Genomic DNA, 25,449 nt, shown 5'->3' with positions numbered 1-25,449 from the left:
ATTATTAATATTAATGAAACGGAATTGACAACGGCATAGGCATAATTTGCATTGATTTCGCGGATGGAGCAAACAGATTGCCATGAAGCATAAGTTGCGTTAAATATTCAATTGTATTAGCTGTTTAATTGCTAATGAATCAGTGAATCGGAGCACCAATGATTCAAACTCTTTTCTAGCCATTTCATTTCATCATTTATTGATTGCTCATCGATTCTTTGTTTGTTGTGCGACTAAATGAATGACTGTACAAGCAGTGCATGTGGAGTACTCCCTTACTCTTGGCGACTGTTTCTTCATGGAGTATATGTACGTACAAATTTTTTCACTTTTAACCCATCCATCCATATCCAAGCCCTCGATGGGGAAGCGGCTATAGGGCACGTCCTTGACTATATTTCTATAACCGGCACCAGCCAGAGGCACAAGGGAAAAATGCAAAAGTAAATGCCCCAGAATAGTAAAATGTAAAAAAAAAAAACAAAATACATTTCCTGTGCATGACGCGCCATATAAGTAGCCATTGCGACCTTCGTTTCGGACAGTTTTTTTTTGCTGTTGACTTGTCTCAAATTCAAACTAAAAATCTTGCCCACCGCTGCAATGGCTTATCGATCTCTTTGGATCGAATTTCCGTATCGTACGTGCCTCCATGGACTCTGACTGTCGTGTGTTTTCGTCGTATTTCCATAATGTTAGGCAAATGTTTTTGGGGGGGTAGGGTACCGTACGCCATGCCATTGTTTATGCCACCTGCTGGGACATCCATGTTCGTATTGTGTGTCTGTGGCCTCCCTTGTGGGGTTCAATGTCTGGCTGCAGCTGCAGATTCTTCCACATACTCGTACTATATCCCCCCTCCCTCCCATCTATGGGGGATTGGATCGCACTTGTTGGCGATGGATTTTCTCCCGGTTTCTGTCTCTTTGCTGAGATTGCATTCGCTGTGTGTTTTCTTTTGCTTATTTATTTATTGTTCTTATGCTTCATCTCGAAGATTGTTCATCGCAAACAGTATCCACGCTTAGCATTTTCTCGCTCTGCTGCTTCTGGTTCCCCATGGGTTGCATGTCTTTTCAATTGCTCCAGTTTCCCTATGTCTTTCTTCCTCTCTTTCCCTCTGTCTTTCTTCCTCTCTATTTTCGCTGTCTCTCTGAAGAGGAAGTCTCAATTACGTGCAAGTTTCAATTTGTCCGCTGGCTTGTTAGTCCCTCTCCCTCTCTCACTCGATATATCTGCTCGGTATCTGTATCTGTATCTCTATCCCTATCTTTATCCCCCAATCGCTTGTTTCTCACCCCATTTCGGATTCAAGTTTATGTGTGGAAATGTGTGGAAAACAACAAACAGAAAAGAAAAGAACTTGGCCCAAAAGTTTATGAAGTTCGGATATTGTACATATAGCGTGAGTTATACACACTGCATATACATATAGTTATGTATGTACACTTGCGGCAAATATAATAGCAGTGCTACAGCAAGTTAAGAAAATTATTATTCATTTTATTACATTTTTGCAATGTTGAAAATTTCCTGAAATATCTATTCAAATTAAATATTCGTTTGTTGAATATTCATTTGCGGAAAATGAATAAAATTCACCATGATTTAAACTTGTAAAAATGAAATATATTTAATTGAAATACAAAATATATTTAATATAAATATATTCAATATTAATGTATCTGTAATTTATTATTAAAATTTCCACTCTCGCAGAAATTCTATTGATCTAAATTTTTGTAAGTGTACACTTACTTTAAAATTTCAGCACTTCTCAACAATTCTCTGGCTGTAGCGCAGAACTAGAAATAACTGGCTAAATGAATTATTTCCAAAGGAAACCCTTAGTGTCTAAAATTGTGACCGCCACTGTATCCGTACTCCTCTCTATATGTGAATTGGTGCATTGGTTTTCAGGCGCTAAATATAGAACGAAACCAAGGAACGGAACCGATCTGGCGCTTTTCTCCAAAAGATTCCCCATTCCTTTTACCCACACTCCTCTCTCATTCCACGATTCTTTATATATTTTTCCGGGCATTTTTGTCGTCGAGACAACTTTTACATGATATTTTTAACCAACGAATGAGATTTTTGGTATGGCTGCTAGAGGGGTAGAGGGGTGCTAGAGGGGCAGAGGTAGGAGTAGTCTGAGTGGAGTGGCCCTTTGGGGCGGAAATAGCTGCCACCGCGAGACTCCATCGCTGTCTGGAAAGTGCCAAAAGCTACAAAATACAGCAGCAGCAGCAGCACATAAATAAATAAGAAAAACAAAAGCCAATTAAAACTAAATTATGATGTGCTCTCCGCTTGCCCATGCCCCCACTCCTGTTCTCATGGAAATCCCTGGAAAATCATGAAAATAAACCAACAAACAAAAAAAAAAAAATCACATGGTCACTATGTCCCGGCGGGCCACATGGTTTTTCTGGACGTCCGAACGTGTCCCTGGAAAAAGGACTTTCCCCGTTGTGGCACACACGAGTATGAGAATCCATTACATCTGGTATCTGGTATATCTGGCAACCACACAGCACGCACGTCCGAGAACCAGACGGAACCAGACAGTACGTGACTTTTTCTTGGACCCCTCTCGGAGTGCTCGTGTTTCTCCTTCTCCTCCTTCTCTTCCTCTTCCTCTTCCTCCACATATCAGTTGATTATTCGAATAGGTGTTGGTGTCGTTGGTGGCTCTGCTTTTCTTTCGCACTTCGCACCATATATCTGGCTGGTAGCTTCTCCGTAACTTGTGGGATGATAGTGCAGGTGTTGTACGATAAGGTTTCATTCCATTGCAAAATACAGACGCATATGCAGGTTTATTTCCCATAGCAATGATTATTCATATATTTCATGCCATTCGATTTGTGTTCTGTGCCCACTTATTGGCCAAAAATCAGCCACTTGGGTATCTCTTTTTGCTTGACACCTCCTGCAGTGTGCTTGCATTTGCCTGCCTCTTGCTACACACACACACACACACACGCTCATTCATCTTCCTCCTCCCACTACTCCTTCTGCCTTCGTGTGTTACTCGTGACTTTTCTGCTGTTGCTGTTGCCTCTGTTTATTGTTGAACGAGAGAGCATTCAATTTGTGGCACTTGATGGATTTTTAGCAGCTCTCACAGCCCATAAGAGTGAGAGTGAGTTCTGTCTCTCTGTCTTTCTGTCTGTCTGTCGTTTGTGTTCTTCAAAGTAGTATTTAAGTAGACATTCGAAATGGGCCTTTAAGTAGGCGGCGCGGCATTTCACTAAAACACACCGCAATGTACACACACACACACATACATCATTCCCCACCATCCCCTAGCTGCCCCACACCATCCACTATCTTCCATCGACACCCCCTCCATCGATTGTTTTGAGTGCATTTTGGGTTGGGGGAATACTCTTATACTTCTGTTACATTCCCGCGAATGATTCAATGATTCGGCTGTACAAATTTCCCATAAGTGAACGGCAACGTGGAACTGTCGTATAAGACGGCTACAGATATGGTCTCTTAATCGCTGAATTATTTGTTTGTAAATTAAACCCCAAAAAATAGTTGAATCACGACAAGTCTGCGGCTGTGCAAAATCGTTAGCATGTCTCGACAATTAAATAAGAATTATTTTGATTTTTTGTTGCTGTTGTAGTAGTTGTGGGGCTTATATTATTAATATTTTCGTATCTATAAATGGAGAGAGGGCGTGGAATGGTGGTGTGGCATGCACCACTTTGCTTCTATGCAGCCCACAAAAACTGATGATGATCATCATCATCCCGGAATAACGAGTATTTCTGTATCCATAAGATGACGACACACACAAACACATAAGCGATAAGCATATGCGTGTGTGTGTGTGTGTCTGTGTAAGGGGATGGGTGGTGTTTGTCACCCGCTTGGCCCACATCCGCTTTGTGGCGGGGAGCGGCATCGTGATTCCAGAAGAAATGCCGAAAGCAAACTAAAGCAATAGCCATATAAGATACATGTATGTATTTATGTGTATGTGTATGTGTATACATATTTCTTATACTAGAGAAGTATCTTTGTTCTGCCATAAATCCATTTTTGCAATCACTTGCACTTGTCTCTCTCTCTCTCTCCCTCTCTGTCTAGCTCTCTTACTGTCGTACAGGCGCACACACATTCTTGTTCTCGTTTTCTTTGTAACCGTAATTAATTAGCATAACCTGTTCAACTGGTTGAAACGCGAGAGAGCAGAGAGCGGACCAACCCGACAAACCGTCCGACCGACCACCTTCTTTCGGTTATTTTTTTCGGTTCTTTCATTCATTTCCCCCATTCTCTGTTTTGAAGTTTTTGTTTACATTCCCCGATCCAGGGGAGGAGGTCGAAGAGGAGGAGTAATGGGACCTGTCCAGGCAGTCCATTCCACATGTTTATTAATCAGAAATTTTGTTTAAATTCGAATTGGCAGAAGAGAAATCCAAGAACATCCGTAACTTTCGTTTTGAAATCCAAACTAAAATTCCAATTCCCAAAACAATTTTCTACAAGGCAATATTTGAATATTCATATGAAATGACCCGAAAGCATGACCAATTCGGCCACCAAACTCTCAAAGATAAATAGTATTAAAATAGTAAATGGGAGACATTTGTAATTCGGGAGTAATATTGTACTGCTTGAAAACAGTTGGAAAAATTAAATATCCAAACGCCAACTAATGACTACGAAAAAACACGACAAATCAAAATATCGTATTTGCAAGAGAAGACGTGTATTATCTTGTCCGATTGGCTCACTCCATTACTGAATGCCCTGCCGCCTGCCTATTCGCAGTAAACGTCGTCGCTGCCCCGTTTTGCTTTGACTTTTTCTTTGTTCTGTCTTTGTCCTTCGGGTTCGTTGTTTACTTTTGCAATTAACTGTTGAAAATAAAGCTACTTGTGCATGGCGCAGCATGTTTCGTTTTTAGCAAAAAGCTACAAATTAGTCGGCAGGCCTGCCCACCACACACTTTTCTGCAAATACCCGCCCATTCCATACACACATATGTATGTATATATATTTACATATGGGCATGTGTACAAATACATATGTAACTCTTACTCACCGTTCGATTTTGCTTGAAATCGCATGTCACTATATTCCTTAGGCAGTAACAATGATTACAGATATCCTCTCCCAGCACCTCAGTGATAAGGCTGTCGGGAGCGGGATTCCAGGCGGACCTGGATCCGGAATAGGCGGCGATGGGCAATCGGCCGTACCGTGGTGTACCCCAGGCTTCAACATGACACAGGAAAGGCGAAAGAGTGACAAGAATCAGACAGAGCATCGTCGATTTCCCAGACATTTTCCCCGTTTTTTTTTCTTTCTTGAAAGACAATATTTTTGGTTTTTGATCCGCGAAGAGGGCGTTTGTTCTCCTCTTTTTTTGGGTTTATTATTATTTTTTCTTCTTTTAGCACTGTCGTTTTTCTTTGGCAATTGAGAACGCTTTTATCTCTCTCTCTCTCTGTCTCTGTTTCTCCGCTTTTGGGGGCTGCAGCGAAAAACGGTCTCTTCTTGCGATCTAAGACACCGCACTAAAATACATATTAACGGGCCGCAGCCGCTGTCATCCACGGAAATATTTTAGCACACACACAGAAAAAGAAACAGCACAAAAAAAAAACAAAAAATTGTAGAGTCGCGATCTATAACGGATAAAAAAAAAATTGCCACCGCTTTTCCGCACCGTGCACGTCGTACGTTATTTTCGATTCGAGTTCCGTTTGAGGAATGATCGCTGGACTGCCAGTGCGACTAGGACTACTACACTCTGGCGGTAGAGTCTGGTGCTCTCAGCTGCTCTTCGTTGCCACTGAGCCAAGGTATATTAATCAAGGTTTCGACAACTCAGTTATTTTCCACATTCAAAAAGCATACGGCAGAGAGAGAGAGAGAGCGAGAGAAAAAATGTAGACTTGTAGATTCTTTAAGATGAGAGTTTTTCGTAGACGACTGTGCCCGTAGATGAAAACATCAAGATATCGATAGAAAAAGCGCAGCACTGTAACTGGTCTATTACATCAGAATAATTCTATTAGCATTTACATTAAAGAGTACATTGCATCTGCCGCGTGACCCACAGAGAGTGACTTACCTTCTAATGAATATACCTTGTGCGTCCATTCCCATTTTATTCTCTCTTTCTTGGTGGTTTTTATGAGATGAGAGACAAGCGGACACAGCTGATCGGCTATCCGTGGGGAAGAGGGGAGCGGCGCTCTAGATAAATTAAATCAGCTGAACCATTCTTTCTTCTGTCTCCCATATACCATTCTGTAAGAAAAGGCAACACCGCCAGCACTGGGAGATAAACCAGAGATTCAGAGTCAATACATATTAAAAATCGTTAGCCACTTTATGTATACACAAATTTGTTATTCACTAAAGTAATTGCTATTTATAAGCAATTTAGCATTGAAAAATGCGCGCACACACATGCCCGAAGATTCAGCTGGAATAGTTCTTCAAATGATTCACAATGCAAGAGGGGGTGGGGAGGGGAGATTATTGTTGGGCGTTAAGAAAGTGACAAAGTGACACAGCGAATGCAATTAAATTTAAGTCGAGTAAATGGAAAATTGACTTTTAGTCGATCTTTAACGCCGGAAAGGTATTTATTTATTTTATGTTATAATTTAAAAATGCTATATAGTAGACAATCTTCTTGGGGGTTTCATATAAAAAATTGTATGTTTATGTATCTATGTACATATGTATGTATGTGTAAAATATATTCAAGTCTTTGCATTCGTAAAGCGCATTTATTATCTACATACAAAAATTCCACATAAACACTTGATATTTCGATTATCTTCAATTTTTTTTAATCTTTGTACAAACATTTTGATTGCAAACGAATTTTGAATAACATACATACATATGTATGTCATACATGTATGTAAGAGATTTGTTTGGTTTTTTGCACACTGTATGTACAGGTCCCCGTCTACGCCCTCCCCCACTATAACTTACACACACATCGAGAAGCGAAGCTTTTCTGCCAGTCTCTTGCTGTGGCTGGAGCGAGAGGGTAGGCACATCTAATTGGTTTGCCCGTGGGAGAGAGACATAAGAAAATTTAATTGCCGTCATTACGGTCAGCGGGTGGAGAGGGTGAGCCAAATGGAGGGATAAAGAGAGAGAGAGAGAGCCAAGCTGAGTTTTAAGTTGCATTGAATGAAAATGCTTCCTCTTGCTCCCCCCCTCCCCTCCCGTACCGTAGCTTGGTAGGCAACAAATCAATTTGCGTTCAATTTGGATGCCAGCACGGACACACGACGCACGGATGGCATGGGGGATGCAAGCGGAAGTTGAGAGAGTGCCGACGCCGGCCCGCAGGGCGACACAGGGCATAGATCGTTGCGAGGGAGAGAGATGCGGGCACTTAAATGCAATGCTGTCTGTCTCCCTTCCACTCAATTATTATATCATTGGATCGAACGGTGATTTGGTTGCTGTTGTTGTTGCTCCTGGCAGCAATTGCCGAATCTAGCGACTCCCTTCCTCTGGTTTGTAAACATACCCCTGGAGAGGGTATTATACCCCACCTGCCTGTCTGTAGGCTTCGATGATAACTTTTTCCTTGGGGTTAGCAAGAAGTATATTTATATAATGTATATACTTACATATGTATCGGATCAATCCTATATATCGCATAGCTGCCATATGAACGATTGATCTGCAACGGTATCAAAAGCTTCGATATCCAAAGCCGCGCTTCCTTTCTTGTTTTGTTTCATTTTTGGTGGTTGGGGGGGGGGGGGGTTTAACATTGAGCGATAAATGAATTGACGAATGTCGCACACATACACATGCATACACGAACGACATGCACTGCGCTATGAGGCGGCTCTCTTTTCTACTATCTCTCTCTCTCTCTCTGTTGTTTTATCAAGTCAAAACTCTCTTCCGCATTTCATGCTACGATAAAAATGAATTGGTATGAATGAATTGAACGATGACATTGCAAACAGGGAGCACACACAAACACACACACACACACACACACTACTCACACTCCACATATTACTCGACTTTCCGCTGTCCCCCACGAACAGTTGGTACACTCTCAACTGCAAGGTACATTATGTAGAAGGTATGGGCTTTATGAAAGAGTTGTATTCTGCATCCCAAATATACCTATATATAGATATGTTGCACATATGCACTAAGAGAGACAGAGCAGGCAACAAAATAGCAGGCGAGAGACTGCCCTGCCTTACCTACCTGTTGATAAGCACGGGCCGCCTCAACTCCAACTTATTTCCCTGCACCCACCGCTGCGCTCTATTTCCATTCGTGTGAGTGCGTGCCCGTTAAGGGGGGGAGGGGTGGGGTTTGGCCAGGAGCTGCTGAATGGGTTAAGCGGTATGTGTTGGACAGGGAAGGGGGCGCTTGGAGTTTCAGTGGAAACGTGTTTTCCCACAGGTAGGCTGCGGCAACACTTGGTTTGCTGCTTTCCTTTGTTCATGTTGTTGCTATTTGTGTTGCCCCCTTACCCCTCTCTCTCTAACTACCTTGGGCCAGTGAAGCGCAGGGTTGGCATTGCCTTGCCCATGCTGTTTGTATCTCCCTCTGACATGCGCGCGCGGCGGTGGTGGTGTTGTGGAGCTGGCAAGGCGGCTGGAGCCCTGACATTATCATTTTCGTTGGAAAACTTCGCTGGCCCCCCATTCCCATTCCGATTCCCATTTTCAATTCCATTTCATTTGTATTTGTATTTTTTTGTTTTTTGGTTTTGTTTTATTTGCTTTTTATGTAAATGTACGTGTGTATGTGTGTGTGTGTGTATGTCAGCACTTTTGTTTGTTTCTATTCCAACCTAAACCTCCTCCCCCATTCATTCGATTCCCTAAATGGTTTTGAAGTGCCTTACTGGGATTGGGATGTTGGATGTCCGCACTAAACACTCTTCCACTCTCTTCCAAATATGACTGCATCCCATGATATAATGGATCACAGATCCTGTAGAGCACTGATAATAATAATAATGATATAATGATCAGAACCTGTAGGACACTGCAGTCAGATAACTTTGCAAATGAAAGTGTTCATAAAGGTTTAATATATGTACATATGTACATACAACTGTGCATCATATGTGTTATCAGCACATGCACTTGCACATGCCCACTTTACTTCACTATACAAAGATAGTAAGGAAATCTTGCAGAAAATTACTGATACATAACAATCACGGTTTTAATTCTTAACGAAGACTTACATATGTACTACGTACATACATACATACATACATATGTATGCAGGTACACTCATATTTCTGAAGCTTTTTAAAATGTGGGACTTGGACTACGATTTGATTCAGAGATTGATTGCTCACCGAAAGGTTTTTAACACATATTTACATATGTACATACATAGGTATGTACAAATGTGCATCATATGTGTTATCAGCACATACTCATGCACGTGCCCACTTCACTTCACTATACAAAGATAGTAAGGAAATCTTGCAGAAAATTACTGATACATAACATTGCTCACCGAAAGGTTTTTAACACTCATTTACATATGTACATACATAGGTACATACATATGTATGTATGCATGCAATCGATAAAGTTCTTATAAAATCATCTGGCACCGGCACCCGTGTTGGTTGGAGGTGTACCTCCTTCCAATCCCTTCCAGGTCGCGCTTTACTCACAAAAATCTAGCCCCAGTTTCGTTTATCTTATCTTTCGCGTTACGTGCATGTGAGTGCATTGCTGGAAAGGTTCTCGCACATGTCTGTGCCTGTTGCTTACGCATTGCACTGACTCACGCACACATATGTACATATGTAGCCAACCGCAGGCAGAAAAAAAAGCATCGGGCATCGCACCGCACCGCATCGCACCGCACCGCCCGCTGGGGCGAGCGATAGCCGAACGTGCGTTCGGTATGCGTCCCGGCCCGTCGCGCTCGCCCTCTGTCCCCTACGTGCTCCTCTCCTTCCGCTCTTCGGCTTTATCGAAGGGCAGCAGGTCAATGTGATGGGAAGGGCTCGACATGATTGGGTAGGGGAGAGGAGAGGAGGCAGCCGGTGTTCCAGCTTTGATGCTGCGATTCTGATTGGATTGGAAATGGATTTGAATCGGTCTGTGGATTGAGAGGTGCACCCCCAAGGTGCCGAGGGACTCCCCCATGAGTGAGGATCAAAAGAGACAAAACAGAGAGAGAGAGCAAGAGAATGCATTTTTTTGTAAGTACATTTTTGAGTTAATGACTTTATTTTGTCTACGGAATGGTTAATGATTAATAAAACAATGATTCAGTGGAGTTTTATTAAACGCCGATCACAGGCCACGACGTTATACTGTACATACATAGATACATATGTACATAACTCTTTCTTTTGCCGTAGTAGGGCCCTTCGGCAATCATTTTTATTGTATGGATGATAATATGCTGATGATAAATATAATTAATACTAATTTTAGTTGCTCGGCTACCACAATATGTATTAGTAGCAGTTCATGTGCGTTATCTACATGCATATATTAGATGACGAACCAATCGATTGTACATACAAATGTACACATGTATGTATGTACATACGTTTCAGCGGGTAATTTCTTATAGAAAAACACCTAAAAGTCTTTGTAATTTTGCACTGATTGTGGCTGACACTTAGGTGGGACAGCCTTCACGTTGATCCACTGTTCAAAGTTGTTTGTGGACTTATCTTCGTCGTACACGATAAGGAATGGTTCGGTCGCTATCTTTTGGCGGATTTGCCACCTGATGTGGGATTGGGCTTCTGGAAATTCTTATTTCTAGATAAGTTTTGTTGGGATTTTACATATCTCTATCTTTATCTTCATCCTTATCTTCAGCCATTAATGTGTCTGCTGGGATAATAATTTTCAAATCGCTTCCTCTAATTTGCAGATCACAATCCAATGAACGGCAATTCCTCAAGGACTTTATCAGCGGTGCACCCGGCTCGTCGGGTGCCCGACTGGCGGCCTGGCTGCAGCCAGAGTCCCGCCTGGATCCCAACAAGTGAGTAGACAAGTCCCCCCCACAAATCTCTAGTGCAAAAGGGAATTCCAATACATTGCCATTTGCAGATGCGAAATGAATCCAATTACGGAGCCACTGCGCTACGGCTGGCCCACCCAGGTGACCATCACCATACGCGATCAGTACGGAGATGCTGTCCTCGTGCCCGAGCTAAAGGTGGAGATCAAGGCCATACCGACGGGACCGGGTCCCCATGGACCGGGCGGCGTGGGTGCTGCCAATATCCTGCGCATGCGTCGCGCCTCCTGCGCCTCCACGGTGACGGACGCGTGCCTGGGCGGCATGGCGCCGCCGCCGCGTTTCAACTACGAAGTGACCACCAAGGAGCGGATGTGCTTCAAGGCCATCACCTTCATGAAGCCCTTCACGAACTACTCGTTCGAGGAGCTGCGCTACTCCAGCCCCGTGCAGACGCGCTCCACGGACACGCTCAGCGCCCGCGACATGGAGGATGGCACCTTCAGTGTCCAGTGGACGCCCAATTCCGTTGGCGGCTACTGCCTGGCCGTCATCATCGACGGCATCCATCTGGAGGAGGTCTACCGCGTCGAGGTGAAGGAGGGCGTTCTGCCCCCGCCCACCCAGAGGAGCAGCACGACGCGCCGCCCCCAGGCGCCCAGCAAGCTGCGACGCTTTCAGGTGCGCCACAGCGCCGGCCTGCGGATCCGCTCCCATCCGACGCTGCAGTCGGAGCAGGTGGGCGTGGTGCGGCTGGGCGGCATCATCTCGTTCATCGATGAGATCGAGAACGACGACGGCATCTGGCTGCGGCTCTCCACAGAGTCGATACGGCAGCACTGCACCATGGGCTGGTATCCGACGGAGGCCTGGTGCCTGCAGTTCAACCAGCATCTGGCCAAGGTGCTGCTGCAGCCGGTGCTGGATGCCAAGGATGCTGGTGCCGTGGCGCCAGCCAGTCCCACCACCGGTGGCGGCTGCAGTGGCGAGCCCAGCCCCGAGCCGGAGCCCGAGCACAGTCCCCCACCGAGCCCCGTGCTGCCCAAGTCGCCCGTTGTCCAGCGCAGATTCTTGGGCGGTCCCGTCAACACGAATCCCTTTCTGTTCCCCACCAAGCGGGAGCGTCAACGCGAACGCGAGAGGGAGCGCGAGAGGGAAATGGAACGTGAAAGGGAGCGCGAGCGAGAGAGAGAGCAGCGCGAAAGGGTGCAGCAAATGGAGCCAGAGCCAGACCAGGATGTGGAGGTGGAGGCTGAATTGCAGCCAGAACTGGCAGGAGCGGCTGCGGCTGCGTCTGCGTCTGCCTCTGCGGTTGCACCTCCGCCCGTACCCGTACCCGAATCGGGGCCGGAGCCGGAGCTGGCGGGAGCGGCAGCGTCGTCGTCGTCCTCCTCCTCGGCGGTGGCGGCCACGGAGCTTCTGCCCGCCAATCTCGGCTCCGCCATTGCCGGCGTTGTCGGTGGCGGTGCCATCAGGCTTCAGGCCCTACAAAAATGGTTCAAAGGCGATGCCATCGAGGGAGCCCAGCCCCAGGCACAGGCACAGGCCCACGAGCCCAGCCACATGGATGCATCGTTTTCACAGTCACCGCCCCCGCCCCATGCGGGCGTCTCTGTACGCGAGATGGTGCGGGCCATGGGACAGGAGCCTGCGCCCTCGCCCTCCGGTTCGCCATGCCCATCGATGCGGGGAAATGGCAATCGCAGCAGCAGTCAGCAGCAGGAGCAACAGCAGGAGCAGCAGCAGGAGCAGGAGCCGGAGCCGGAGTTCAATTTGGCCAGCATGCGGCGTCCCAACTACACCGCCAGCCAAACGGCGGCACTGCTGTCGACGCCCAAGCACACGCCCCGTCGAACGGTGGCCGGGGTGGCGGCGGCCGCTGCAGCCGCTGCCGTCCAGGAGGTGGTCTCCGGCCTGGAGGATGATCTCAGTCTGCTGCAGATCACCACAACGACGACGGGCACGGAACAGCAGAGCGAACTCCAGCTGGCCTCCACATCGGCAGCAGCCACAGCATCGGCTTCAGCGGCAGCAGCGTCAGCAGCAGCTTCAGCAGCTTCCGCATCGGCATCGTCCTCGGGTTCAGGCTGCGGCGGATCATCGGGCTCGAGGCGGAACACCATGGGACCCATTAAGCGGGCCATGCCCCCGTCGTTTGCGGAGAGCATTCGGGCCGTGTTCGCGGCACTGCTGTGGCACGAGGGCGTCGTCCACGATGCCATGGCCTGCGCCAGCTTCCTCAAGTTCCATCCCGGCCTGCCCAAGGAGGGGGCCACTGTGGTGACGCGCCGTGGCGAGACGGGCGACGCGCGGCTGCAGCTCTCCCGTGAGCAGAAGGCCCAGCAGCGGCACTCGGTGGAGGTGGCCAATGCGGGCCACTACCTGAACATACGACCCTCCACACTGGAGACGCTCACCAAGAGCGGCAACAGCTCGCTGCACAATCGCAGCAAGCATCGCAAGAACATGTCCCCGCCCGCTGGCGGCGAGGATCAGCAGCAGCAGCCACCCCGAGACGGGCAGCAGCAGCAGAAGCTGCAGGCGCTGCCGGAGGTGGTCAGCGTGCTGCCGCCGGCACTGCGCTGTCTGGTCTATCTGTGGGAGCAAATCTGCTCCGGCTGCGTGCAGATCGTCCAGACGAATGGCCTCGAACAGCCGCGACAGCCGCGCCTGCTCTCGCCCATCCACCACATGGATGGGCACGGCCACGGGCATGGCCATGAGCCAAAGGAGGGCGGCAAGATGGGGGCCGGACACCACATGGATCAGGGGGGAGCGGGTGCGAGCGATAAAGAGGGCAAGAAGACGAAGCGCAAGAAGAAGGACGACGGCAGCTGGTGCGAGATCTGTGAGCTGTTCCTGCCGATGCCCGTCACGTACCACATGCGGATCGCCCATCCGGGCTGCGGCAAGTCGGCCAAGGGCAAGGGCTACAATTCCGTGGGCATATTCTGCGAGGGCTGGGCGGGCAATTGTGGCGAGGGCGGCAAGGGCGCCTCCTCGTGGTTCCTCATGTGCGACACGTGCCGGGACAGGTATCTGGCCAGCTGCCGCAGCACCAACAACATCAATAGTGTGGCACGCGGCCAGGAGGCCAATTCCGCGGAGGGTGAGTAGTGGGCAACGTCCAACCCCCCCCCACCCATACCTGACTAAGATTTCCCTTTCTCCTTCTCCTTCTGCTTGCCAGATAATGTCCTCAATCTGTTTGGCGTGAGATCCACATTGATTGCCAATGCGGAGGTCTACACCACAATGCGTGAGAATGCCACCTTTCTGCTGGAGCTGTGCTCCAGCTTCAGCTCTGCCAGCAGCAGCAACAGCAGCAGCAACAGCATTCTAGCAAAGCGTTCGCCCCAGTCCATGGCCATGCCGGTGGTCATTGAGCATCAGCATCATCATCATCCGTTGGGCGTTGCCGATCTGAAGCCCAGCACCAGTCGCAACAGTCGCATGGCCCGACTCAGTGGCGGCCCCAAGTTCTGTCCAGCGGGCATTGGCGGTGCCTTCCGCAAGAGCTTTGTGGGTGGACCGCCGACGGCGCCGGACAACCTGTGGCTGGCACCCGACAGTTTTGCGTGTCTGGAGTGCCTCGGCACGGCGGGGCACGAGGAGCCGCCCTACGAGATGTTCGGCCTGGGACCCAACGAGAATGCCTTCGATAGGGTAAGTGTCGCCCGCAGCCAGCATCCAGCCGCCAGCTGCCAGCATCCAACGAAATGTTGCTAATTGGAGACCTTTTCTTTTGTTTTGGTTGCCTGCCTGAACAGCCGCTGTCTGAAATATCGTACGAGTCGTGCGATCCCAACAACTACGACATGGGCATGGCACCGGGCACGAGTGCAGCCGCCGCTGGCGCTGTGTCCAAGTTCCATCGCAGCTACTCCATGGGCCAGGGCTGGGCCTCGCTGGTACAGCAGGCAACGCAGGCACCGCAGCAGCAGCACAACAGCAGCAGCAGCAGGCGCCACAGCAGCAGGATACACCGCCAAAGGTGGTGTACAGGCGAAGGAATAACTTGAGCAGCGAGAGCGAAGGCGCCAGGCTCATCTGCTATCCGTCGGAGCATTTGCGGCGTCTGGTGCCGCACAAGCTGCTGGCCAGCGTCACTGTCCTACAGACCTCCACATCGGCCGCCGCCGCCGCCGCAGCAGAGGGCGATGCCCCGGCAATCAGTCCGGGGCCAGAGCAGGGCGGAGCAGGCGGTGCAAGCAGCTCGCTGCTGTCCCGACCGGCCATGGCATTCATTACGCAAAAACACGAGCTGGAACGACTGCGGGCGGCCATGCGGCGCAGCCTGAGGATCTCCGTGTGCCGCAGCTACTCGCTGCAGGCACTCAACTGGCTGCTGCGCAGCGTCACCCAGGGCGTTTGTCTGCACGATCTGATGTGGTGGTTCGTCAGCTCGCTGGAGACGGCCGTCACCCATCTGCCGGACGGCCGATACGAGGAGTCACCGGACATGGCGCTGGAGCACCCGGCAGCCTACACCCAGATCAGTGGCCGCTTTGCCCACCTGATCACCCAGTCGCTGCATGTGCTGCTGCAGTCGGTGGCGGATCTGACGCTCCACCTGCCGCCAGGATCGCCGCTGCAGCGCGTGGCCATCCAGTGCTTTGGCATACGTTTCCGGCAGGCCGACCATCAGTTCCTGCACAGCTCCCATGTCTTTGGCAACATCTCCAAGATCCTGTCCAAGTCGGACGAGCAGAACGATGCGATGGCCGTGTCCACGCTGCTGCTGCTCAAGTCCGAGTCCCACTGCGATGTCGAGCACAATCAGCTGCAGTTGAATGCCACATCGGGCGGCTCTGGTGCCGGTTCCGGTTCCGGTACCGGTGCTGGGGCCGGACCCGGTGGCCGGGTTGTCTGCTACACGGATCTGGCAGGCATGTTCGACATTGCTGTGTCGTCGCGGCCAGCGATGGCCGAGTCCCTCACGGACAACTCCACGGAGACGTTCTGGGAGAGCGACGAGGAGGATCGCAACAAGGTGAAAATCATTGAAGTGTCCCTCATCAGGCTGACATACGCCTGCCGCTTCCTGCTCGTCCACATCGACAACAGTCGCGATATTCAGGTGAGTGAGAGAAATGGGCGGATGGACAGGCCACAGGCCACAGGGCACAAGCCACAGAGCACAGAGCACAGGACTAGAGATTAATGCCATTTCCATTTACACAGAACAAAGTGCTCAATGTGGGCTTCTATGCGGGCCAATCGCTGGGCGATACGAATCTGATCAAGTCGGTGGATGTCGACTCGAAGGCCTGCACCTGGATCTCGGCGAAGATCAATGACGAGAGCTACACCCATTTCCGGCTGGAGCTGCACGGACCCGAGAACACGCTGCGCGTGCGCCAGATCAAGCTGCTGGGACTGCCCATCCAGAATCAGCAGGGACAGCCGGGTCCGGCTCAGTTTCAGACGCTCGGCGAGAGCATGCGCCTGGGCATGGGTATGGGCATGGGCCTGGGTCTGGGCCTGGGTCTGGATGAACCGTTTGGTAGCGAACTGAAGCCCTATCTGCGGCATAGTTATGCGCCGCACATCCAGCAGCAGATCTGCGAGGCGGAGACCCTGCGCGTCTTTCGCCTGATCACCGGCCAGGTCTTTGGCAAGCTGATCAGCAATGTGAATGCGGTGCGCAGCAGTGAGGAGCCGCCACCGGAGGTGCCTGGCCCCGCTGGCGTCAGTGGCGGTGGCGCTGGCGGTGCCGGTGGCAGCTCCCTGCTGGCCGATTCCCTCGACCTGCGCGAGCACATGGTCGGCATCCTGTTCTCGCGCAGCAAACTCTCGCACCTGCAGAAGCAGGTGATTGTGCACATTGTGCACGCCATTCGCCGGGAGGCGCTGCGCGCCAAAGAGGACTGGGAGCTGGCCAATCTCGCCCACGACCTCAGGAATCCCATGGAGGCGGCTGCCGCGGCTCTGCCGGGGCCCCCACTGCAGCAGCAACAGCAGCAGCAGGCTGCAGCTGGCAGCAGCGAGAGCAGCTCGGAGCGTAGCCGGGCCCCGGACACCTACTGCTTCGAGATGCTGAGCATGGTGCTGGCCCTATCCGGCAGCGCTGTGGGTCGCTCCTATCTGTCGCAGCAGCACGGGCTGCTGCGCGACCTCTTGGGACTGCTGCACACCGGCAGCGATCGTGTGCAGCGTCAGGTGACGGCCTTGCTGCGTCGCATACTGCCCGAGATATCGCCGGAGAGCTTTGCGGATCTGCTGGGCGTGCAGCGGCTGCCACCGGCCGACTACAGCATCGCGCATCAGAGCGGCAGCGACTTCGATATGAGCCGACTGGGGCTGCTGGACATATTCCTGGCCGTGATTGCCAAATCCCTGCAGCTGCAGATCAAAGTGAAGACCACAGCGGCAACGGCAGGCGGCGGTGCAGCAGGAGGATCGAGCGGATCAGGCGGATCAGGCCAAGCCCAGCAGAAGCAGGGACAACAGGAGAAGACACCGGCCTTTGTGAGGCTCTGCAGTTCCCTGGACCTGTCCGTTCAGCAGCTGCGCTCGCGCCCACCCACAGGAGAGGCACAGCTGCCGGGCACGTCCGCTGGCGCTGGCGCTGGCAGCGTGGGCGATCCGTTCCAGTTCGAGCTGGCAGCCCCGCCCAGAAAGGAGTCCAAGCGGAATCTCAACCAGCGCTGGTTCCTCAACGGCATCATCTCCACCAAGCAAGCGGAGAGCATTATTGGCCTCATCCGCGATCTGGCCAGCGTAAGTGTGAATCGAGCGATGATTGCCTCTCTCTGAGACTTTTCTTAACCCTAACCCCTCCGCTCCACTTGATTCTGCAGGGCAAACTGAGCGAGAAGTGGTCGCAGACGACCAAGGCGGCCATTGCCGAGTCCGTGCTGAATCTGACGCGACTCGAGGAGATCTATCGCACGCCGGAGCACTGCACCAAAACGGCTACACTGTGGCTGGCGCTGGCCAGCCTGTGTGTGCTCGAGCGCGACCATGTGGAGAAGCTGTCGTCGGGGCAGTGGTCGAAGGTGTGCGACACCCGACCCATGTGCACCAATCACGATGATGGCGAGACGGCGGCCATCATACAGTGCGAGACATGCGGCTCCCTTTGCGGTGACTGCGATCGCTTCCTGCATCTCAATCGCAAGACGCGAGCGCACAAGCGAACGGTGGGTCCAATCCATTGAATTTCCAGTCCCCAGTCCTAATCCAAATCCCCCCTTCTGATTCCAGGTATGCAAAGAGGAGGAGGAGGCCATACGCGTGGAGCTGCATGAATCGTGTGGCCGCACGAAACTCTTTTGGCTGCTGGCCCTGGCCGATTCCAAGACGCTCAAGGCCATGGTCGAGTTCCGCGATGGCAGCCACACGATCATCTCGGGGCCGCAGGAGGCGGTGGGCAGATGCCGCTTCTGCGGCCTCACCGGCAACTCGGGCCTGCTGGAGATCGGCAATGTGTGCGCGGATGCGCAGTGTCAGGAGTATGCGGCCAATTCATGCCTCAAAACGAAGCCCTGCGGCCATGCATGCGGCGGTGTGGTGGGCGAGGAGAAGTGTCTGCCCTGCCTGCAGCACGTGTGCCATGCGCGGGAGAACGAGCTGGCCGAGGAGCAGCACGATCCGAAGCTCACACAGGATGCGGATGATATGTGCATGATATGCTTCGTGGAGGCCGTCTCCTGTGCCCCCTCCATACATGTAGGTGTATCCACCGCGCACCGCACCCCTACAAAAATCCCTAATCGATCTCCTTTCTTGTTTGCAGCTGGAGTGCGGGCACGTGTTCCACTTTCATTGCTGCAAGGCGGTGCTGGAGAAACGCTGGAGCGGCCCACGCATCACATTTGGCTTCTCATTGTGCCCCATCTGTAAGGCGGATATCCATCATCCGCTGCTGGCCGACATACTGAAGCCCATCAATGCCCTCAAGCAGGATGTGAAGCGCAAGGCGCTCATGCGGTGCGTAGCCCATGCCCCATGCCCCATGCCCCACATTCCAATCAGTATTTTCATTACCTCGAATCATTGCAGCATCAAGTACGAGGGCGTGGTCAAGGACACGGAAAGCAAGGACGTGAATGTGACACAACTGGCCATGGATCGCTATGCGTACTACGTGTGCTTCAAGTGCCAGAAGGCCTACTATGGCGGCGAGGCACGCTGCGATGCGGAAATCGGCGAGAAGTTCGATCCTGAGGAGCTGGTGTGCGGCGGCTGTTCGGATGTGGCACGCGCCCAGATGTGCCCCAAGCACGGCACCGATTTCCTCGAGTACAAGTGCCGCTACTGCTGCTCGGTGGCGGTGTTCTTCTGCTTTGGCACGACACACTTTTGCGACACCTGTCACGACGATTTCCAGCGGCTGACCAACATACCGAAGATCAAGCTGCCCCAGTGCCCCGCCGGGCCCAAGGCCAAGCAGCTGCTGGGCGATGAGTGCCCGCTGCACGTAATGCATCCGCCCACCGGCGAGGAGTTCGCCCTGGGCTGTGGCGTTTGCCGCAATGCCCAAACATTTTAGCCACGGACAAATATTGAGTCCGATCCAGAGCCAGAGCAAGAGCCAGAGCAAGAGCCAGACTCACTGGAGTACGAGGATTCGGATGACTCCGAGACAGAGTCGCCCGGTTATTGGTGCACTGGCCTGGAGGATGACTCCCAGACATATTTGTAGATGACGTTGGATCGTAGCCACCCCCCCATAATCGCCCATATAGCTCCCCCACGCCCCTACCCAATAATTATCCAGATATTGGTGTCTACATATAAAGGAATGACAATTAAAAAAAAACACGGACATGGATATGGAACCGGGACACGGAGTCACATCTGCATACCGGATAGAAAATGATATTAACTATGGGATATGGGATGGTCATAATCAAACTTAGAACAGAAACTGAAACCCCTCTGATAGCAAACTAACCAAAATATGAATGAGCAAAAATAAACAAACGCAACGGAACGGAACTGAACGGAATGGAACGGACATGGAACGGACATGGAAATGGATCATCAAGACGGTTAACCAGAGTTGTATGCGGAACACAGACTTTGAAGCAGAGACGGATACGGATACGGATTCGAAGACGGATTTTCGAATCCGCTGAATTGATATTATCTAGGATAGCATATTACGGTTAGGAGTTAGCGAATAATACGGATACTGGATAAATGGTTAATGGTTAATGGATAATGGATAATGGATAGCGAGCGGTATGAGAGTATAGCGGAAAATGGTTACAATATTTCCATGCAATATTATTTCTAATACTCAAAATTGTCCAACGAAATTGAAACTTTATATTCTTTTTCACTGATTCGGAGGAAAAACAAAAACGGAGAACGAGAGAGAGAGAAAGAGAGAGAGAGTTAGAGAAATGCGTGTGGGAGAGAGAGAGAGGTGTGTACAGAATTCTCCTGCTCCTACTCCTACACCTTACCCTCAAATGAATTTTGAACCCTATGCTCCCCCTCCTCCCCACCTCCTCCCTGTCCACTCCTCCACGCACCTTTTGCGGCATATATTATAAATTAATGGAAATAAATAAATAAATACAAATATATATTATATATTTATTCTGAATGTATTTACGAGCGTATTCTGCATGTGGCAAGCAACAGATGCAAAATTAAAATCAATTCTGAATGTACAAATCTTTGGCAGATTTTTATTTGGTACTTCGACGTTTGTGTGTGCTCCTGACACTCCTCTGGATATGAGGATGGGTCGGGCGGATCGTGGCGGATTGGACTCCTGGACTGCTGCAGGACGCCAGTTGGCATTCAAAATGGAACAGTCGTAGACGACACGGCCCCAAGCAGCGCCATCTGCTGGTATTACATGCATTCTACATGGGCAGATGGCGCCATTGTATATAACGACAACTAACAGTTTGAAATCAGAAAAAAAGCAAAAAACCAAAAAAAATCAAAATTTAACAAAAAGGGAATTAATTTATATGTACATATGTATGTATTGTATGTATGTATTGTATTGTATTTGCAGGGTGACTGCACAGAAACTGTTTAGTATGTGTGTCGCAATTGTCGGCGTTTAATTATGCGGTTTTTGTGCTGACCCATTCCCATCCCATTCCCATTCCCATCCACCATGCAGCACAGTCCACAGTTGCTTGATTGCTTGCTTGCTCCATACCATCATAGCACTCAGCACCATCTCCGATATCGTAATGCGTGTTGCAGCATTACATTGCTATGGTGCGGCATTTGCCGAATATTTGCCAATGGGACGACAGTGTTGCCACATTCCAATTTGTCACATGAAAGAGGTAGAAAAAAGGGCTTACAACACATATGGCTCAATATTTATATGTATATCTGATCTATAATTTGGATAAATACTGCATATGTGTAGAATACGAAAATAAAGCAAAAGGCAGCATTTTTTTTTTCCTTTATTTTTAGTGGTTTTTCTGCGCTGCTTGCACATTCTAAAACCTTTGTGGGTCATATATTCTTTGCCGGAATATAAGTATATATGTATAAATACATACCATACATACATATGTAGCTCCCTTGGGCTTCGACCAAATCCGATCGAATAGTAGCTAAGATTCGCGGGGTGTTACTGGGCTTCATTAAGTGCCGCTGCGTCTAAGTGTTTTGGCTAATTGCATTGGCAAATGATTTAGCAGCAAAAAGCTGAACTTTGTTCATCAAAGGTCGCTGGTGCCAAGAACGTCTGCTGCGTACTATGATCATAACTCTGTAAATTCACGAATTTGAATGGAACTTGAAGCTTTTTTTTGATTGGTCATTTAACACCTGTCTCGGATTTATTTGAGGTTATGTGGCTGGTACGCCGGTGCGCCGGTGCGTCAATGTTCCACGTTTTCAAGGTCATGTGTGCGACCAGTTTACAGCTCCATTAAATGGTCGCTAAATAACATGGTAATGCGATCCACCACGACCACTTAAGACGACACTCCATTGTTGTAGACGTGACCGCGACGCAGAGGGTATTACCCCAGGCAGGGCGGGGAAGCAACTTCGATCTGCAAAAAGATATATATGTTCTTGCTCAGGATCGCTATTGCCATTTATTCATTGCTTTCCGTACATTCTTTGGGTCTTTTATTTTATATTTTTCTCTTTCTAAGACTCCAAAATTTTTAGTTTCGGCATGAAGCAACTAGATAGAACCAAAATTGTATAGCCACATATAACTACATAGAAAAATCAACGGTTAGGGTATGTATGTGGTCGACATAGCCTTTCTTTCTTTTAATGTCGTCTACGCGTTCTGCACAGCAACAACAACAGCAAAAGCAACAACGAATGCGATGTATCGATGTCTCTGCTTCGTTCGCTTTCGCTGCTGCTTCTTCTTTTTGACAGTTTTTCTTTTGCTTTTGTTTTAATTCATGTTTTTGTTTCTTCTTTTAAATAGTTTAACTTGCGAAACACGTACGCCGGACCAGACCAGAGCAGCCAGCCAGCCAGCCAGCAGACAGCAGCGGCGGCGGCGGCAGCGGCAGCATAACAAGTGGAGCGCAGCGGTTCAGTTGCCGAAAACTGTTTGCCAATGTCGCGATAAAGGCTGTGAAACACTCCCACAAATGGCCTGGCCCTTAGGGAGAGGGCCCCCACGTAGAACAGGGTGGTGGGGGGCGGCGCTTGACCTTCTGACACCACGAGGAGTTGTTGCACAATCCACCGCACGGGGAATAATCAACAGAAGAATTGAAGAGGCACACGAACACACACATATACTAATTTACATGTGTATGTATGCTGGTATGTATGTATGTATGTATGCGCAGCCATGCTTCGATCCACAGAGTTCGAACAGAGGGCCGCCGCCGCGTCGCCCTGCACACTGTAAGCAGTGGCGAAGCAGAGCAGCGTCAGCGTCAGCGTTAGCAGAGCCAGCAGACAGCAGCCCAGAGACTTGAGGAAAGCCCCCAACCGAAACCCAATCAGAAATCAGTTGCAGTCGCGAATTAGCGTCGCACAGGTGCGCCCTCTCCAGTGCTCTCCAGCGAAACGGAACTTCGAATCGGCACAGAACTTTGAAACTTCGAAACTTCGATCGAGCAGCTCTGGTTACATACACATACATACATACATACGTAACGGAACATGGTGCACAAGAATCAGGAAAAGGATGAGGATCAGCTGATGGTACAGCGAGTGCTGGAACTGCAGGATTGGACCAAGACACAGTCGCAGCTACCGCCGAATATATGTGAGTGCAAAATGCAATCAGTTGCATAACTGGCTTCCAGCGCAATTGCCTCCTTGCCCTAACCCTCGCTCCCTCTCTCTCCTCACTCTCTTTTCTCTGTCTCTTGCAGCATGCACGTTGCTGCGCCGCTTTTTGCACACAACGCGAGGCGATTTGGCTGCCACACAGCGCCTGATGGAGCACAATTATGGACTGCGCAACAAGCATGCCCAGATCTTCATTGAGCGCGATCCGTTGGATGCCAGCTCCCAGCAGCTGTTGCAAGTGGCGTGAGTACTCGCAAAATTGCATGGGATGGATCCAGGCCCAGGCCCAGGCCCATGCCCCAGCCCCATGCCCCAGCCCGACAACCGGTTTAGCTGCTGTCATTGCTCTCCCTCTTTCTCTTTCTCGCTCTCTCTCTCTCTCTCTTAGCGACCTGGTGCCACTGCCCGGACTGACCCCGGAGAACAATAAGCTGCTCTTTTACCGACTGATTGACTTCGATGCGGACAAGGTAATCCCAAAGCAGCACAGCACAGCCACCCACTCCGACTGCAACTCGTGCACCATCTTTTCACACAGTTCAACTTTACGGCCGGCATCAAGGTCTTCTTCATGGTGGCCGACTGCCGCTTTGCCACGGAGAACGACACGCGAATGTCGGACGGAGAGATACCCATTTTCGATATGGCCGGCTATACGCTGCGGCACCTGACCAAGACGGTGCTCAGCTCCCTGCGGGTGTACATGAAGTTCGTGCAGGAGGCGCATCCCGTGCGGCTAAAGGAGGTCCATGTGCTGAACTGTCCCTCCTATCTGGACAAGGTGCTCACCGTGGTCAAGCCGTTCATCAAGAGCGAGGTCTTCAAGCTGATTCACTTCCATTTGCCGAATGCGGAGACGCCCTTTAAGCACTTTCCGCGCTCCATGCTGCCGGAGGAGTACGGCGGACAGGCTGGCAAGATGTCCGAACTGAAGCAACAGTGGATGCAATTGCTCAAGGAGCAGCGGTGAGTGTGCGCCTCCCATCAACATCGTCTTTTCCCCACTTTCTATCTTACTTGTACGCTGGCTTCTGCGCTCAGGGACTATCTGATGGATGGCCAGAACTGGCAGTTGAACAAGGCCAAGAAGGTGTCCAACAGCAGCAACAGCAGCAGCAACAGGCGATCCAGCACATCTACCGCCGCCTCGGTTGCGCATGGTCTTAAGAATCTGGAAATTGATTAGCCACCGAGGGCGCAACTGTACCTACACAACATAACCTACATATCCATACAACATATATATATATATACTTTTGTTTGTTTTCATGCCACATCCCCACCCCCCAAGCTGTGCTCGGGTCTTTGTAAATATACATAAATATTATTCGCATGTATGTGCTGGCAAATCTATAACCAAAGCTCCAGCTATATCCAGTACATATGTACTATGTGTGTGTGTGTGTGACACTCCATTAACGCATAGCCAATGGACTGCGCTGCTCCTCGATTCTCCCACGCCATTTTCATAATTGAATTCCCCTTGAAAGCTTTCATTGTGCACTCGGCGGTTGCGGCTAGGCTGTTCTGGGGCAGGACGAGTGGGCGGAGTGGGCGGAGTAGGCGGAGTAGGCGGAGTGGTCGAAATGGGCACTCGCACAATTTTCAGTTTTGATGCAGCAACATAATCTCAATCAATATGGAGATGCCTGTGGATGCCTGGCAAATGCAATTAAGTGTCCACAGAGAGCCACGGCAACGGGGCACAGCACAGAGAGTGGCCACAGGGTGTGGCATGCACTGAGAGAAAGAATAGTTGCATAGCTCTCTGAATTGCTATCCAATTTACCTAAGCCTACACCTGTGGCTCTCTCTGTGCTGCTGCATCTCCTTACCTTACTTAATTCCACTCGTCAGGATTGAGAGACCCACTTGAAGCTCTCCCTTTCAGTGGCGGTGCACTAAGCTGGCGCACATCCATGTGAAGAGGGGAAATTTGTGCAAGTGGAGCACCTACCGCAGTCACAGCCACAGCCACAGCAGCAAAGCAAAAGCAAAAGCAGGACAGAGGACAAAGCAGGACACTTGTCAAATAATGCGCATATCGACACATCCGCATGCCTGCCACTTCCTTTCTCTGGAATCTGGCTGAAGTACTGCCACAGTCTGCCTTTCGTAATCAGAAATCTGCACAGAATCTGCCCGCCCACACATCATCATAGACAACTAGAATGACTTGTGGAACTGTGCTGATGACGTCTCTAAGTGTGGCTCTGAAAAGTAAACCAAAGTGGCTCT

General features: G+C 50.1%; 2 protein-coding genes across 2 annotated transcripts in view; both read left to right on the top strand.

Annotated features, from left to right (window-relative positions):
- LOC111076890 (E3 ubiquitin-protein ligase highwire) overlaps positions 1–19,543 on the top strand; it is a 43,283-nt gene extending 23,740 nt beyond the window's left edge. Inside the window, 11 exon segments of the mRNA XM_041591938.1 lie at positions 10,906–11,019; positions 11,088–13,034; positions 13,110–14,107; positions 14,189–14,664; positions 14,769–14,943; positions 14,946–16,078; positions 16,183–17,721; positions 17,802–18,143; positions 18,208–18,672; positions 18,740–18,933; positions 19,006–19,543. Coding sequence (XP_041447872.1) covers positions 10,906–11,019; positions 11,088–13,034; positions 13,110–14,107; positions 14,189–14,664; positions 14,769–14,943; positions 14,946–16,078; positions 16,183–17,721; positions 17,802–18,143; positions 18,208–18,672; positions 18,740–18,933; positions 19,006–19,495 — 7,873 coding nt within the window. The 3' untranslated portion in view covers positions 19,496–19,543.
- Positions 19,544–22,462: 2,919 nt separating this feature from the next.
- LOC111076895 (alpha-tocopherol transfer protein) lies at positions 22,463–24,452 on the top strand. Its single transcript, XM_022370933.2, has 5 exons — positions 22,463–23,185; positions 23,295–23,454; positions 23,600–23,681; positions 23,750–24,177; positions 24,253–24,452. Exons 1-5 carry the CDS (start codon positions 23,080–23,082, stop codon positions 24,395–24,397), a joined length of 921 nt encoding a protein of 306 aa, XP_022226625.2. The 5' UTR covers positions 22,463–23,079; the 3' UTR covers positions 24,398–24,452.
- Positions 24,453–25,449: the final 997 nt, after the last annotated feature.

This window comes from Drosophila obscura, unplaced genomic scaffold (assembly GCF_018151105.1).
Source record: "Drosophila obscura isolate BZ-5 IFL unplaced genomic scaffold, ASM1815110v1 contig_165, whole genome shotgun sequence".
Taxonomy (NCBI): Eukaryota; Metazoa; Arthropoda; class Insecta; order Diptera; family Drosophilidae; genus Drosophila; species Drosophila obscura.
The sequence above is the reverse complement of the archived record's forward strand: the minus strand, read 5'-3'. Positions and strand labels throughout refer to the sequence as shown.

Excerpts from the sequence above, each read along its gene's own strand:
- LOC111076895 (XM_022370933.2), top strand. The coding sequence starts at position 23,080 with ATGGTGCACAAGAATCAGGAAAAGGATGAGGATCAGCTGATGGTACAG. Across the intron at positions 23,455-23,599 it reads CAGCAGCTGTTGCAAGTGGC|CGACCTGGTGCCACTGCCCG; the intron begins GTGAGTACTCGC and ends TCTCTCTCTTAG. Across the intron at positions 23,682-23,749 it reads TTGACTTCGATGCGGACAAG|TTCAACTTTACGGCCGGCAT; the intron begins GTAATCCCAAAG and ends CTTTTCACACAG.